Below are 17,777 nucleotides of genomic sequence, written 5' to 3' on the forward strand. Positions count from 1 at the left end.
GTCGTGTTATACAGTCCTCGCAGGCCATTAACAGAATAATGGCCTGTGTAGTACAGGATCCGATGATAGCGTTCACTAGAGCTGGAAGACACGACCCGCAGGAGGGGAGGGGTGTGTGCAGGCTTGTGTGCCAGTGTCTGTGAGTTTGTGTATGTGTGTGAACACAGCGTATGGAGAGCAATATGTAACTTTTTTTCATGATAAAGGGGAGGGAATCCCCTCCCTCCTCCACACGCACCACCACCCCCTCTCTCCAGAAGCAAGTGAATGGGCTTGGAGAGGGGCACCGGGCCAGGGGGATGCCAGCGAGGTGTGGCCTGTATTTAAATCTGCGATATGTCGGTGCCGAGGGGAGTGTGTACCTATATAAAGTGCAGTCCGCATGGGGTGGGCAGACAGACGTCCAGACATGACAAGCCTGTGGAGCCCGTCGGACGCAGGGACCCGCGGCCCCGCACGGATCACGGGGACACCGGCACAGAGGCCACTCTAAGGGGACCAGGCGCCGCCGAACACGTACTTTTTGGGAACAGTCCGGGATTGTCCACGCTCGCCTCCGCGCTGCTGCCCTTCTGCCATGGCTGACATCGGGGGCTTCCTGGGGGCTCTGGATTGGGATTTGCACGGGTTCGCCGCCTCCCTGGGGAGCATGGCCCTGTCCGACTCCCCGGGCTTCCTGGCCGAGCGCCTGGGGCAGATCGAGGGCAGGCTGCAGCGGGGGTCGCCCACCGACTTCGCGCACCTGAAGGGCATCCTGCGGCGGAGGCAGCTGTACTGCCGGACCGGCTTCCACCTGGAGATCTTCGCCAACGGCACGGTGCACGGCACCCGCCAGGACCACAGCAGGTTCGGTAAGAGCCGCAGGCGGAGCTCCTGCATGTCTGCCTCGGGGCGCTAGAACCACCCGCATCCCAGCTCAGGTGCTAGGGCTCTCGGGGGTCTTCAGGGACAGGCAAGTCAGAGCAAGTGTCCCACTCGCATCCCACCTCAGGGTCTAGGGCTCTAGGGGTCTCAGGGGAGGCAGGTCAGAGCATGTGTCCCACTCGCATCCCACCTCAGGGTCTACTGCTCTAGAGGTCTCAGGGGAAGGAGGTCAGAGCATGTGTCCCACTCGCATCCCACCTCAGGGTCTAGGGCTCTAGGGGTCTCAGGGAGAGGCAAGTCAGAGAATGTGTCCCACTCGCATCCCACCTCAGGGTCTACGGCTCTAGAGGTCTCAGGGGAGGCAGGTCAGAGCATGTGTCCCACTCGCATCCCACCTCAGGGTCTACGGCTCTAGGGGTCTCAGGGGAAGGAGGTCAGAGCATGTGTCCCACTCGCATCCCACCTCAGGGTCTAGGGCTCTAGGGGTCTCAGGGAGAGGCAAGTCAGAGAATGTGTCCCACTCGCATCCCACCTCAGGGTCTAGGGCTCTAGGGGTCTCAGGGAGAGGCAAGTCAGAGAATGTGTCCCACTCGCATCCCACCTCAGGGTCTACGGCTCTAGAGGTCTCAGGGGAGGCAGGTCAGAGCAAGTGTCCCACTCGCATCCCACCTCAGGGTCTACGGCTCTAGGGGTCTCAGGGGAGGCAGGTCAGAGCATGTGTCCCACTCGCATCCCACCTCAGGGTCTAGGGCTCTAGGGGTCTCTGAGGAGACAACTGAGAATGTGTCCCACTCGCATCCCACCTCAGGGTCTACTGCTCTAGAGGTCTCAGGGGAAGGAGGTCAGAGCATGTGTCCCACTCGCATCCCACCTCAGGGTCTAGGGCTCTAGGGGTCTCAGGGAGAGGCAAGTCAAGGCATGCATCCCACTCACATACCACCTTAAGGTCCAGGTCTCTCGGGGGTCTCAGGGAGGGGCAAGTCGCCACTCTCATACTACCTAGGGTCACACGGTTCTTAGGGTCACTGAGGGCAAAGCAATCCAGTGCCTGTATCCAACTCACATGCTACCCCAGGGTGCAAAACTGCCAAGGAACCTCAGGGCGATGCCAGCCAGTGGGCGGACCATATTCTCACACTACCGCCGGGCCCGGACTCTCAGGGTGAGGCTTCTCAGTCAGGGAGCTTTACCCGCATAATACCTCAGGGTCCTCTCACATGACATCAGGGCAAGGCGAGTCAGTGAGTGAAGCCTTCCTCACTACTCCGGGGTCAAGGACTCTCAGGGGATCCCAGGGCGAGGCAATTGAGTGGTGTGCCCTACTGAAATACTACCTGAGAGCCAGGAACTCTCAGAGGCTCAGGGCGAGGCAGATCATGGAAGTGCTCACTCTCACACTGCATCCGGGTCCAGGACTCTCAGGGCACAACAGGGACAGCGAGCCAGTAGAAGTGGCCACTCCCTACAACCTTAGGGTCCAGGACTCTCAGGGACCTCACAAAGGAGTGAATTCGAAGAGGAACAATACTCTTACAGTGCCCCAGGGTCCCGGACCAGCAGGGTTCCTCAGTGTGAGGCAGATCTGTGTGTCCAGGACTCCCCAGGGACCTCGGGGTGAGGCAACTCAATAGGAGTTCCTCTCACAGACCCCTACATACCGAGGGGTTTTCGGGGGGACCTCTTGGCTACAGAGGATGTGATGTGTCCGTCCAAAGACTGTCTCAGGGTCCAGGACCCACAGTGCCCTCAGCGCGAGGAGGTCCGCCGGTGTTCCTCTGTCACGTGATCTCTCTGTCCCAGGACACTCATGAAATTACTTAGTGGATGCAATCTGTTCAGCTAGCACCGTCTCAGGGTACAAACGCGCACCCAAGCGTGGTGGGGGGAGGGGGGGTACCTATTGTTCACTCGGCAGCACCCGGGTGTACCCCTGCAGTCTCCCGGGGTCCTGGGGACGAGGCACTCTAACGGATGTATGGTCCTGCAAAGGGTACCCCGCACTCTTTGGGGGTCCCGGGGCTGAGAGAGTCAAGTGACTGAGCCTGGATCACTCAGCACCAGCTCAGGTTAGGGGCAGGTGAAGTGCAGTCTAGTGCAGGGGTCTCCAACCTTTTGTGTAATAAGGCCTCCTTATGTTAAGTGAACATCATTGCGAGCTACTGATATCACTAGTGCTGTAACAAGGAGCACATCAGTAAAGACTGCATGAGAGGCCACCATACACAGGATTATCAGCAGTGTGCACCTCCGCGCATTAGGCAGGGTTACTACCAGTACTGTAATAAGAAAGCTTTGGTAATTTGGAATGCATCTCGGTAGTTAGTCACAGCTGCAGTATCCCTGGCATATTAGTAATAATATTACGGTGGTGTTTCCCCACATGATTGATCACTCAAAGCTTAGCTTTAAACAGATTTTGGAAATTCAGGAATATTCTTCCAAAGGTCATCTTCGGAGTTCTGAAAATACACATCTTTTTGTCTCGAATACACAATGTTGACATACATATGTTAGTAGGCTGGGCTACACACAGGAGAGCTACTTACAGGTGGCTGGAGAGCTACCAGCTGCCCACGAGCTACTAGTTGGAGAAGCCTTGTCCAGTGCGTGCTTTTAATGCAGACTCACTTTCAGGGGTGGCACTCTAAATTAACTGAGAGAAGAAGGGGTGAGGGAGAAGACAGGTTGAAGGGTCCACCTACTACTTACGAGAGTGTCCTGGGTCTGGAGCTGTCAGGGTCCCGGAAGTAAGAGGCTTTAATAAGTGCACATTGCAGTGCTTAATTTGTGCTTGTTGTTTCCGGTGCTGAGCGCCGGCACTTATTTCTGAGGGCCGGCGCTTACTTTTGTGTCTCAAGCATTTATTGTGAGCAAAAGAGACGTGGGAAAGACGGAGGAAGAGAAAAAAGAAGAAGGGTCAGAAAGGGGAAAAGCAGGAAGCTGCAAGAGTGAGCTGGGGGTGGGGTGGGGGGGCAGGGAGTGGCTGTTAAAGGATTGAAGAGGTGGCCCAAGGTGGCTTCAGGATTGCACTGCCTCAGTATTATGTGCTCGCACCGCCTGTTTCAGAGGAGAGCTTTTAGAACCGGCACCTTTTTATTTACAAATGAAGCTCTGGCACATTGTTCCTGTCACACTACCCACGTGGGGGCGAGACAAGCTTAGGAAATGCGCGTTCTTCATGGATAATTAGATGGATTGAGTGTTGGTAGATGGAAGGGGTTTGGATGGATAGGTGGGTGGGGTTTGGGTGGATGGATGAGTGGGTGGATGGATGGGGTTTTGGTGTATGGATGACAGTCAACAATTGCCTTTATTCAATGTCTTTAAATGGTTTAGTGAAGTTATAGCCGCGTAACATAAAAAGGCATGTACAGCTAACAGCGATGGAACGCTTTGGGAAAATGGGTATTAACTTTATACCAACTTGGGTGAGCGCCAGCTGTTTGCACCAGGAAGTGCTGCCGGTGTGAGTGAGCATTGGCCTTTCTGTAGCCCCTCGTTGTTAACGAGTTAAAACGTGTAATGACACTGCCCGAAGGCGCTATAAACAAGGTCCACACACTCTCATCTCGTGCTTGTCAGCTACCCCAGCTGGGCTTTGCATCCCCAGCCAATGAGTTTCTGCGGGTGTAAGGGTTTTGTGCGCACCCACAAATGTACTCTGACCTACCGCATGAGGGAGGGATTCAGGGATTTCTAGTTTCAAATACATTTTCTGTGTGCAGGGGGCATTCTACCCAGTGCGCATCGGGGCCAGGGTGGGCGTGGGTATAGGATCTAGGGCGCCCAGAGTCCAGGAGCCATGGGTACTGAGGGATAGAAACCAGGGGTGCCCAGGGTACGGGAGCGAGGAATACTGGGGATTGGAACCAATGATGCCCGAGGTACAGGATCCAGGGATACGGGAGCCAGGGGTACAGGGGCATAGAAACCAGGGGTGCCCGGGGTACAGGATCCAGGGATACGGGAGCCTGGGGTGCCCGGGGTACAGGAGCCAGGGGTACGGGGGCATAGGAACCAGTTGTGCCCGGAGTACAGGAGCCAGCGGCATAGGGACCATGGGTGCCCGAGGTGCAGGAAATGGGGAGCTGGGGGTACATGAATCAGGGGTGACGGGCGTGCAGGAAATGGGGGATTCAGGGCACAGCAGTTTATGAACTAGAATTGGGGGGCACTTAAAGACCAGCACTGGAGCGAAACTAGGGGTGCCTGTTGCTCAGGAAGTAGACGAGCAGGGTGTGAGGGGAGGGATGACTAGGGGTGCTAAGGGTACAAGCACTCAGGTGCCCGGGGTATTAAGAACAAGGGCACGAGTGTACTGTCACTAGAGGTACTGAGGTACTGGGGCGCTGAGCAAACCCAAAGAAGGGGCAGAGAAGGTACTGAATGCTGGCACCAACAGTATTGGGGTGCTTTGACGCTGGAAATAGAGGCGCTGAAGGTCACGGAACTGGAGATGTCCAAAAGAATGGAATTAGGGGTGCCGAGCAGTAGCTCCGTGAACCCCGCTTTATCAGCTAAAGGGGAGGGTGTGGTTGCCACTGGGCACCGTGAGCTGGAAGGTGGCTTTCGAGAAATCTAACTATTTCTGTTTCTTCTGCCTGCAACGCAGCAGATAGCTCCTAAATAAGAATTTAGGCGAGAATAATGTCAGACGAGGGGCGTGGAGCCGAGGGTGGAGGAAAAGAGGACTGAGGAAAATAGGAGGAAGAAAACCAGAGAGAGAGGGAACAGGGAGAGAGAGATGGGAGACTCTGGGAAAAGAAATACAACAAGTAAGCAGGAGAGGAAAGGAAACTGGGAGGTGGAGAGAAGGAAGTGACTATGAAAAGAAGGAAGACAAGGCGAAAGAGAGTAAAATGAAGGATTTATTGGTGAAATGAAGAGTAAAAAGAACTGAAGGCGGAAAGGAGAGAGGTGAAAAGAAAGGAGGGCACACGGGTGTTTGGGTGGAAGGTGGAGGGACCAAGGCATGGGTGACAGGAGCGATGGGCGCAGGGAAAGGTGAAAGGATGGTTGAATGAATGGAATGGCAGGACGGTGGAAGGCTGGGCGGATGCATGAAAGAACAGACTGGCAGAAGGATGCAGCGATGGATGAGTGAACAGATGAATGGATGAGTGAAAGAATGAATGGATGAATGAAGGGTCTGAAGAGCGCACGGAGGGATAGCTGGAAGGGTAAAAGGATGGGCGAGTAAATGAACGGAAAGATGAAATAGTTAAAGGATGGATGGTTGAACAGGTGAATGAAAGAAAGGAATGTTGTATACTTGGGCGGATACATTGCTGAATGGTTGAAAGGATGAATGTAATTAATATCAGAATGGATGGATGGAATGGTGAACTGATGGGTGGATGGAAGGTAAAAAGCATGGGTGGAAGCAAGGACGAAGCAGAATCTACAAGATTTCACTGCGCCATTGCTGGAGTCATTTTTAACTCCTGCTCAAGGGCAGGCGTTAACATGACACACCCATTGTAATCAATGGGCCTCCATGCACTTTGCTACCGTAGCGTCAACGTTTTTGATGATAGTGTAGCAAATGCCACAATAGCGTACATTTTTTTGCCACTATTGTCCTAACTACCGCCATTCTGCAGCACACATAGAAAGAGGAAAACGCCTCCATTGATTGTTTTTTGTGCAGGAAGGTGTTCCAATTGTGCCAACAACACAGATACCCTTGCACCAGGGTGCAAGAGTGCCTGCATTGGCACTAGGCACCAATTCCTGCACAGGCAGAAAGAAAAGAACGCGCCGGATTTCATTAATATGGCGCATTCCTGCCCTTTTAATGCAGGGCAGTTCAGCAAGAAGCCTTGTGGCGCTGCCCTGCTCCTTAAAGGTGTAAATAAGGCCCTTGGTGTTCTTTTGTTGCTGTGTTATGTAAAGCACTCTGATGCTCTAGGGTCTAATATGCACTATATAAAAACATGAAATAAATAAATTACAATCAGATGGGTGTACGTTTGACCTTAGGAGAAGAATGCAATGGTAAAATTGGTCTGGATGATCAATGGAACCCGGTTCCAGTGCTTTTTGAGCTGTTAGACCTCCTGGTTCCTAGTAAGACACTACTTCCTGTGCACATAAGCCCCCACACACACACCTTGTCCTTTTCCTCCCCCTCCCTCACAAACAAGTGGTTCTCCTCTGCTGGGAAGGCGCCATTGCTCTCTGCTTACCCTCTGCCGCAGCTTCTAAGCTCCACAGCGCCTGCCTGAGCCGCACACGGAACGTACCACCATGCTCCACGAAGAGGGGAGCTCAGCGATCATCCCAAACCCATTAATCCAATGCCAAGCAAAGTGGGTGGGTTTTATGTTTTTACTTCATATTCAATCAAGTCATTCGACCAGGGTAATTTTTTTTTGTTTACAACACATTAAACTCCACTTCCCTCTTTAGCAGAGCCAAAGTATACCAAATTCATCAAACTCAGAGGTTTGCATCAGTGCTTTAAATGGGCTGGTACTGTCCGGAACTGAATACAGGCCCTTTTTTTGAGAGGGAGAGTACCTGCACTTCTCAAGAAAAATGTAATAATTTTAATTGGAGAGTACCAGCACTTCTCAGAAACAAGCATGTATTCTAGGTACAGAGTGCCTGCACTTCTATTTTTCCATTTCAAGGACTGGTTTGCATGTAAGTTGAAAAATACAGATACTGTCAGCCTTTGGTCTTTGTGAGATGGATAACATGAGTACTAATGAGTTGGATATCAACAATATCGCTGTTATCTGTATTGCAAATTGATTCGCTTTATAAAAATGTTATAGAATAATAAATATACCAAATGTTAGTGTCATTTATAATGCACAGGCAGAGCACTGGAAAGCAAATTCCCAATAAGCAGACTAGAAGGGGCATAGATGCAGAGGATTACTGGGAGAGGTCAACGGGAATTGCCAGGATTAGATTGTAAAACTCCCAAATCCACAATTTACAATTTAGCCACTTGACTACCCTTCCAGTTGCAACATAGTGGCACAAACAAAATGATCTTAGCTTACTTTCATTTGATTAGCTCGGTTTTCTTTTAACAAAATGGATATCTCTCCTTGCTAAAGATAGTTAGCCATGCACGTATGGTACGTGAGTGTTGACTGTGAGAGCAAATAACAGTGTTGCGTATATTACACATGGTATTCGGTATTGTAGGGTGGTATTGACACAGCTCAACATATGTAATTTTCATTCCATCTTGGTGAGAAGGCTGTCCAAGGGGTGTTGTGTGTTTCCGAGGGGCTTCTTGAATCCAGATTCCCATGTCCTTGTCCCAGTGTCAATTTAGGCACAATGCCTCTTTCCAGAGGAGCTATGTCCTGGTGCCAGGGCACATGTGTATGTCCTGGTGTCAGGGCACATGTCTATGTCCTTGTGCTAGCGCCCATGTCCTTGTCCCACTGTCCATCTTAAGGTCGATATTCCTTTTTCGAGGATCCTGTCCATGTCCTGGTGTCAGGGCACATGTTCATTCCCTTGTGTCGATGCTGCTGTTTTTGGCCCAATGTCCATGTCCTGATGTCTGTGTCATAGTATTCATGCCAGAATATCAATTTCCTTGTCCGAGTCTTAGGGCCAGATGTAGCAAAGGGTTTTCCCCATTCTGTGTCAATGGGAAAATGTATTCGTACATATGGCCCCCGGTATCTGTGGGAAGTATCTGTATTTAATGGTCCATGTCCGAGTGTCTGTGTCAATGACAGAATCAGTATTGACTTCCAAGGGTCCCATTGTCCGTGTCCATCTCATGGACAATATCTACCTCCCATGGTCCATGTCCCCGTGTTTGTGGTCATGTCTCGGTCAATCTCCAATGGTTTATGTCCTAGTGCCGTATCAATGTCAGATCAGAGTTAGTATTAGTTTCCAAGTTTCCGTGTTCTAGTGTCCATGTCCATCTCAGAGTCACTATCAGTTTATGAGGGTCCAAGTGTCCATGTCCATCTCAGAGACAATGTCTGTCTTCAGTGGTACCTGTCCTAATGTTTGTGTCCATGTCTGGGTCAAGATCAGTCTTAGATGGTTCGGGTTTCTGTATCAATGTCAGAGTTAGTATGAGCTTCTCTAGGTCCATGACATAGTGTTCATGGCCATTTGATAGTATCTATTTCCAACAGTCTTTGCCCGAGTATCTGTGTCCATCTCAGGGTCAATATCTGTCTTCCGTGGTCCATGTCCTCATGGTCATGTCCATGTCAGAGTCAATTGTGGTTTCCATGGGTCCCTGTGTCCATATCATGGTCAATGTATGTTTCTGAGGTTCCATGTCCATCCCAGGGTCAATGCCTGTGTCCTGAAGGCTCATGTCTGTGTCAGGGTGTCAGCATTGATGGCCTTGCCTTTTTCCATATCCAAGTGTCTGTACCCCATGACCATGAGAGAGTCCCATTGCTAATAACCATGTTTCTGTGTCCTTAAAGGCATATGAGTTTTTTGAGACTCCCAACTTGAACAGAGAGTGCATTTTTCATGTGATTGGGTTGCCAGTAAAACATAATTTCTGATGTGTAATTTTTCACTTTTGTATATTAGAAAGGATGACCAATGAGGATGTAGGAACTAATGTTGCAAGGCGCAAGAGGTTTTCTTTATGCCACATCATAAGGGCACGCACAATCTCTGTATAAATAATGTATGATAGTTAAAGTTGCCTCCTTTCCCACAGAAAAGAACCAGCTATTTGTTGAAAGATTTTTCAAAGACTTGGACATGATACTTGAATATCTAAAATCGACTGTATTGATTTTAACATGGGTTTACTGTCTTTGTTTACTTTAAGTATCCGCCATGGATTATTAAGGCAGTTCTAGAAAGTATTTTCGTGATTTCTTCTTATAGTTGCTGCTTTAAGTATGTACTGCAAAGAGGAAAAAACACATGTTGAAGGTGATTTTCCTAATTTTGTATAAGTCAACATAGAACTGTAATATTGTCATGAATACTGCACAGTGAATCTCAAGGGTATTGTAATATTTATGGTGACACTGTACCAGCACATCTCAGCAGGACTGCAATACTTTCAGCAACACAGTACCAGCCACAGTATCTGTACTTCTCAGCAGTACTGCAATACTTTCACTAACTGTATCAACACTTCTCAACAGGACAGTAATAATTTCGATAGCACTGTATCAGCACATCTCAACAATGCTGTAATACTGTTAATACCATTGTATCAGCACCTCTCCACTTGACTACAGCACTTTTAACACACAACACTGTATCAGCTACTGTATCAGCACTGCTCAACAATGCTGTAGTACTGTTAATACCACTGTGTCAGCACTGCTCAACGATGCTGTAATACTGTTAATACGACTGTACCAGCACTGCTCAACAATGCTGTAATACTGTTAATACCACTGTGTCAGCACTGCTCAACGATGCCGTAATACTGTTAATACGACTGTACCAGCGCTGCTCAACAATGCTGTAATACTGTTAATACCACTGTATCAGCACCTCTCCACTTGACTACAGCACTTTTAACACACAACACTGTATCAGCTACTGTACCAGCGCTGCTCAACAATGCTGTAATACTGTTCATACAACTGTATCATCACATCTCGCAGGCCTACTCTAATTACAGTAACATGATATGCTTGCTTGTCAGCAGGACCACAATACTTCCATTAACACTGTATCAGCGCTTCTAAATACTACTGTAATACCTGTAATAACACTTTAATAGCACATATCAGCTGGCCTGCTACACTTTCAGCAACACTACATCAGATCTTATAGCAGCACTTCTCAAAGGAACTACAGGACTTTCAGTAACACGGTATCAGTGCTTCACAATAGGACTGTAATACTTATGGTAACACTGTATCAGCACTTCTCAACAGGCCTGCAATATTTTCAGTAACTCTGTATCAGCACTTCTCAGCAGGATTGCATACATTTAATAACACTATAATGACACCTGCAGTAGGGCTACATTAGTTTCAGTAACAAGTGTGCTCATTTTTGAATAGTACTATAATATCTTGGGTAACACTGTATCAGAAGATCTCAACAAAACAAAATACTTTCAATAACACTGCAGCAGAAATTCTTCACAGGACTACAATACTTACAGTAGCAGTGCATAAGCACATCAACAGCACTACAGTTCTTAAAGCAACACTACACCAGCACTTCTAAATAGGATCACAATACTTTCAGTAAAACTGTAATAGCACCTCTCAGCAGGACAACCCTTACCTTCGGAGAGTAATAAGGTATTCACACTTCTAAACAGAAGTGCAACACTTTCATTTAGACAGAATCAGCAGTTCTCAGCAATAACATAGTAAAAACAATTTTCAACAAGACTCAGTACTTTCAGTCGGACAGTAATGTTACTTAGCAGTACTACAGTACTTTTCTATAAGTAAAAGAAATCTCTATGCAACAGTATCAGCACTTCTCGCCAGAACTGGAATGCTTCAATAAGACACCATCCACATTTATGGGCATTACTTCTTGGAAGACAGTATCCACTCTTGTCAGCAGTACTGCTATACTTTTAGTAGTCAGTATCCAATACTTTCAATAGGACATTATTAAAACTATTTGTTACTGCTGCCATACCATCAGTAGGACAGTGTCCAGACTTCTCAGCAGTACTACTGTAGTTTCTGTAGGACGGTAGCCACACTTCTCAGCAGTACTACTATATTTACAGTATGTCAGTATTCACACTTCTCAGCAGTGCTGCTATATTTACAGTATGTCAGTATTCACACTTCTCAGCAGTGCTGCTATACTTTTAATAGGACACTATCCACACTTCTTATTATCACTGCTACACCATTAGTAGCACAGTATCCACACTTCTCAGCAGTACTTCTATAGTTTCAGTAGGACAGTATCCACACTTCTCAGGAGTACTTCTATAGTTTCAGTAGGACAGTATCCACACTTCTCAGCAGTACTTCTATGGTTTCAGTAGGACTTCGTAGCAGTGCTGCTATGCTTGTAATAGGACCCTATGAGCACGTCTTCTCAGTTCTGCCACACCGCTGGCAGGGCAGTGCCCCCACACGTCTCAGCAGTACTGCTAAAGGTTCATTAGGACATCAGTTGCATTTCTCAACAGGACTGCATTTCTCCTGTAATGGTACTTTCTGAATAACTCTGGCACTATCCAGTGATGCCCTACTGGAAGAGCACAAGCACTTTCCACGCCATTATGATACTCGCTGGAAGCCCTCATGATGGATTCTTTGCAGTATTTGGTAGATATAGTCACTCTGTATGAGCAATGCCAGAGAACAGCAGCCTCGTGGCATTCAGTAGTGGTGCACGGGCCTGAAACCTGCAATGCCATGGGTGGTTGCAACGCTGGCACACTTCCATCGCATAGCAACGGCACTTTGGCCACCAATGGCGTCTTTGCAAAGAGCCAGTGCATGGATTGCTTCTCACTAATGCTTTATTTTCAGTGGTACAACATTCGGTTTCCTCTTCACTTATATCATACTTAAAGTGGCAAGGCACATACATCTCTCCAGTAATCCCACACTGTCACTGCCACTGCACGCGGACTTCCCTACAGACAGGCCACACTTTCAGTGATACAGATAGTGCCCCATTTCAGCGGTACAGCACTTACTCCTCTCTACACTTACGTTACACTTAAAGTGCTGAGGTGCTCCCACCTTGCTGCAGTAATGCCATTCTATTAGCAGCGCAGCACTAGCACGCCCCAGCAGTAATTTCACACGCCCCCGAATGTACTTCATCCCTGCCCAACGAAAGTGCTGCAATCCCATACCCACACCTCATTGTGCACAGTGTAAGTGCAAAATAACAACAGCAACACCTATCTGACACTTATCTAGCTCCAACCTAACCATAGAGCAACAAATCCCTGTTTGCAACATGTGCTCCACAATGGGTTGTTCAGAAGATGAGAGGGGCTCAGCATCAAGGCTGACATACAGCACAGAGGGGAAGGGTGCAGAGCTGAGGCTTACAAGGTTGCTCAGGGAGGCAAGCAGGGGGCAGAGCTGTGTTTGGGAGAGGCCATATGTTGGGGATGGGTGGAAGTGGCCACTCTGAAGTAGTTCTGTCGCTCGCGATTACCTGGATTTTAGGAGTCTTGCTTGTAGAGAAGGGTTTGTAGCTCCAGGTAGAGCTGGAGAAGGAATTGTACAAGCTGGTTGTGAACTTGGATGGTCTTAACAATCTTAAAAGCACCAGGAGAACATTTGGGGGCAGATTTATCAAGGAATTGCATTGCCCCTGTACCACCTAAGGTGACACAAGGTCTTCACAGTCCATTAAGTGAGATTTACTATGCCACGCAGAGCCACTTTGTGTTTGCAAATCTGGAGCAACGGAAGGCAGAAGCTTACGCCTTGGGTTACTCTGCCCTGGGAAGGCATTCCATGGGTAGAGTGCGTGTGTTCCCAGCATCCGCCCATGCTTTTTGCCACATTCCCAGATTTACTAGCACTAGGACACATTGGAATGCGTTAAAATGGTACACCTTCCCAGGGAAGGCATAACAAGGAGAAATATGTTTATTTCTTCTGTTTTTTCCGTTTTCTATGTGTGCTGCTTTCTACGTGTGCAAAAAAGCCTCCGAGGATAGTATTTGTGCAGGAAGATGTCCCTTTCTGTACACAAACAATCCTGGCTGGAACAAAGGCCCCCTTGCACCGCAGTGCAAGGGGGCCTGCATCAGCACATGACAGCCACAAGCGCGCCAGCGCAGAGCAAGAGCAGAAATGTGCCCTATCCTAATAGATATGGCACACTCCTGCCCTCTCCAATTGATGCAGAGCCGCACGTTGACTTGCTGCCCTGCACCAAGTATTAGTAAATCTGCCCTTTGGTATCTGGTGGTGTTCGCCTTCCTGTATTTACTGATTTCCAGTCTGGTGTTTCTGCTGTTGCGTGTCATGTATGGTCCACCGTGAGCCTTAAGCCTGATTGACTGGTGCCGAGATATGCCAGACTTCATTGCCTTACGGACAATGCAGCATGCATGCTCCCCAGTCCGTATTAACTAACTAGGCTGTTCATGGCAGTGATACACATTTCTATGGCTGTTCTGGTGATTCTAGTGCTGTGTTTGTTGGGGTAGGCAGAGGGAATTGATGTTGTAAGTCGATAATGTGGGATTTTCCAGAAACTCTGTTTAAGGCTATCCAGATTCCGTGTAACAGAGCTTGGGTCTAACTCAAGCTAGGACAGGCTGCGCATCTATTTGAACTTATAGACTTCATAAAGTGACTGAAGCAGGGATGCTTGTTCACACCCCTATTTTTCAGCCTCTCTCCAGATAATCTAGGGGAGGCCCTGACAACAGTCAGGTCGCTCCCACCAAAATTAGGCAAAACTCATATACAGTTGCTGCAGTGGGTTGATGATTTGGTGATTTTTGATTAAACAAGGATGGGTCTAGTGAGGTCATTAACAAAGTTAAATAATTACAATATCTGAAATCACCTCCTCGTTAATGCAGCTAAAATTAAAGCCATGATTTTTGGCAGGGCCACTAAGAAGAGCAGTAGTTGTTACACTAGGGCCAAACAAATTCAGTGACCCCCGACGTACAACTATGTGGGGGTTAGGCTGACTGATCCAGGTTACCCACAACATCATTGTGCTACACCATAACGTGAAACGAAAGGTCCAGCATTTGCCCTTCTGTGCTTGCCTAGACGGGTGCCTAGTTTTTCAGAGAATCCACTATTAGAAGTCAAGGGCCAAATTATTACCAGCTCAAAACCATGGCCAAATTAAATATCAGCGTCACCCTTAAACACTCTTGGATATATTGCAGTGCCAGGTTTATAGGAACGTTTTCTGGTCACCAAGAAATCCACAACAGAGATTTTAATTTGGTTTAGTTAAACAATGCCTAGTCTGTGAGTTTGCTCTTGTCAAGCGATGCCACCAATTGAGAACAGTGGCTTGGGATTCCCTATGTGCCTTCATATGGGAGGCAACCAACCTGTTGGAACAACTCTTGCGTGTTGGTGGATGCCACACTTAGGTAACTGCAATGAAGGATGCCCCACAGAATGCAGGTCTAAGCTCCCTCTGGGTCCAGAGGCTTTAATACAGTTCATTTAAGAGGGATGCTTGAGGTTGGTTGTCTGGGCTTTTGGACATTGAAGATTTGAAAGACATACCCACTGTGTTCTTGCCTTCTGCTTAAGAGGAAGCCGGATCATTCATAGAATTCTCCCACACGCTCAGTCAGGCAATTCTCACACTTAGAATTTGTTTAATTCCAATATTTAAGTTTAAAAAAAGGCGGGTGTCCTTTCCAAATCAGACAGGATATTGCAGGCTGTGCAGATACAGAGAAGGACCTCTCTCCCACTGTCTCTGCCTGTGCCCAGGAGTGGTCACGACCTGGTCTTGAAGTATGAGGCATCTTCAGCTGTGCTTGCTGACAATTTTGTGTGAATCACAAACCAGAAGCGCAAAGCAAAGAAGATTCATAGAAACGTATGTTCTCAAATGTAACCAGTTTTTGTTTCTTAATGTTTTATTTTGATTATGGCTGATCACGATTTTGAATAATCTTCTATAAATATTCATAGTAAAAATAACAATGCCACTGTGGCACATCTCCACTGTGATGTCATACTGTCAGTGATACAACACTAGCACATCTCTGCTGTGATGTCATACTGTCTGTGATACAGCACTAGCACATCTTTGCTGTGATGTCATATTGTCTGTGATACAGCACTAGCACATCTTTGCTGTGATGGTATACTGTCTGTGATACAGCACTAGCACATCTCTGCTGTGATGTCATATTGTCTGTGATACAGCACTGGCACATCTTTGCTGTGATGTCATATTGTCTGTGATCTAGCCCTAGCACATCTCCGCTGTGATGTCATATTGTCTGTGGTACAGCACTTGCACATCCCGCTGTGATGTCATATTGTCAGTGATACAGCACTAACACATCTCCGCTGTGATGTCAAATTGTCTGTGGTACAGCACTAGGACATCTCCGCTGTGATGTCATATTATCAGTGATACAGCACTAGCACATCTCCGCTGTGATATCATATTGTCAGTGATACAGCACTAGCACTTCTCTGCTGTGACATCATATTGTCTGTGGTACAACACTAGCACATCTCCGCTGTGATGTCATATTGTCAGTGATACAGCACTATCACTTCTCCACTGTGATGTTATATTGTCTGTGGCACAGCACTAGCACATCTCCACTGTGATATTATATTGTCAGTGATACAGCACTATCACTTCTCCGCTGTGACGTCCTATTGTCTGTAGTCCAGCAGTGACGCTTCTCCACAGTGATGAAATATTGTCGGCGGTACAGCACTCACGCTTCTCTATTTTTCCCGCCTACGCCTTGCCACACCTGTCTGGCACTCATTCCGCTGCAGAGTTAGGGGGAGACGGGCGGTGCATGAGCGGTGGCCCCCCTGGTGGCATTTTACGGCCTTGCTGCCTGGCTGAGGGTCCTCAGTGATGCTTGTATGTGCTGCTCTCCTGATGATGGCGCCCTAGGCGGCTGCCTAGGACTACGAGAGGCTTGGGACGTCTGAGGCTAGGCTGCCTGTGCTGCCGGCCGGGGGCTCTCCAGAGGACAGGGTAGTGTGACCCAGTGTGACATTAGTGGTTGCATGTACCCGCACTGAGCTGCTGGCACCATTCATTGTCCGCCCCAGAGTGATTGACACTCAGATGCACGTGCCTAGAGATGTTTTCAGACTACAAGAAGGGTTCTCGCTCTAAATTAGGAATTGCAACTAATTGTGTATTTCTTGGCTTTTTAATCAATCACATATTGGAAGCTGGGAAGGCACCTTGTGCAGTGGGTTTCAACCTGTTTTCCCCGCCACCCTGTGATTTTGGTTCCCCACCGTGTGACCGTGTGAAGGGAGCTGAAACGGCATGACACAGCCGCGGTACCGTGTGAGTGGGCAGGTTTGCATTTTAAAGGGGACGGCGGGTGAAGGGTCACGCATTACATGAGGCCACTTGCTTGGTTTGAAGCTTTCGGAATGAATGTTGAAAGCTGAAACCTTCATGGGACCCAGAGCTGGCAAGTCATCGACTTTCCAGAACATTTGTCCCTTTGATATTGTTTCACTTTGAAAACTTTGATATGTTAAAAAAAACTGTGAAATGAAGACTTTTGTGGCACTAACAGAAAAAATACTCATGAGAGGCGTTAAGTCACGGAGAGCCCTGGTGTAACCGTGATTATTGCTTACAATTAGTTGCAGAGCTAAATATGCAGCTGTGAAGTTTCTTAGCACTTTACGATTTAATCTGTCTGCTATGACCAGGGCTGGGGCAAGGCCTGGCAGCCGCCTGGAGACTCTCAAGTAAGGGGTGCCAGAGTGCCTTGGAGAAAGCAAATGTTGCCTGTTGGCTCTCCCCCTCCAGGATCCATCCTCAACTAATCCATCCATCCATCCACCGCCGGATTGGCCATTCGGCTAGGCTGGCATTTCCCCGGTAGGCTGCGGGCTAGAGGGCTGCTTTCAGAGCCGAGCATGGACCGGTATATATTCAATGTTCGTCGAAAGCTTGTCTTCACCAATGTCATATAGGTAACATTTCTGAGTATTCCATACCTTGCTAGTTCTCTAAACTATGCTAACCAGTCCACCCTCACTAGTCTATGTGCCATTGTTGCTTCCATTTAGAGCATTATTGATTAAAATGTTGCTGTTCGAAATAAATTATTAACTAAGTGACAGACTTATATCCAGGGTCTAGCTTCAAGGGGGGTGTGTGGGGTGTTACACTCCCCTAACAAATGTATCTTGTGATAAATAGTTGTGCACAGGGGCTTTTAGTCGGGTACAGTGAGGTGTCTTGATTTTCACCAGGACTTTTACACACACAAACAAAAATGAACATACACTCTCCCTCTGTCTGGGAATACTTAAAAA

The 17,777-nt window shown here is 48.0% G+C and overlaps 1 protein-coding gene across 2 annotated transcripts in view; it reads left to right on the forward strand.

Annotated features, from left to right (window-relative positions):
- The first annotated feature begins 274 nt into the window (after positions 1 to 274).
- The window catches only part of FGF16 (fibroblast growth factor 16), a 42,904-nt gene continuing 25,401 nt past the window's right edge, over positions 275 to 17,777 (forward strand). Inside the window, exon 1 of one of the 2 annotated variants that reach the window (XM_069211049.1) lies at positions 275 to 851. In XM_069211049.1, the coding sequence (XP_069067150.1) occupies positions 578 to 851 (274 nt within the window). In that variant the 5' untranslated portion in view covers positions 275 to 577. The remainder of the gene's footprint in view (positions 852 to 17,777) is intronic. The other variant, XM_069211040.1, reaches the window with a different exon arrangement.

This window comes from Pleurodeles waltl, chromosome 2_1, assembly GCF_031143425.1.
Source record: "Pleurodeles waltl isolate 20211129_DDA chromosome 2_1, aPleWal1.hap1.20221129, whole genome shotgun sequence".
NCBI classification, from domain to species: domain Eukaryota; kingdom Metazoa; phylum Chordata; class Amphibia; order Caudata; family Salamandridae; genus Pleurodeles; species Pleurodeles waltl.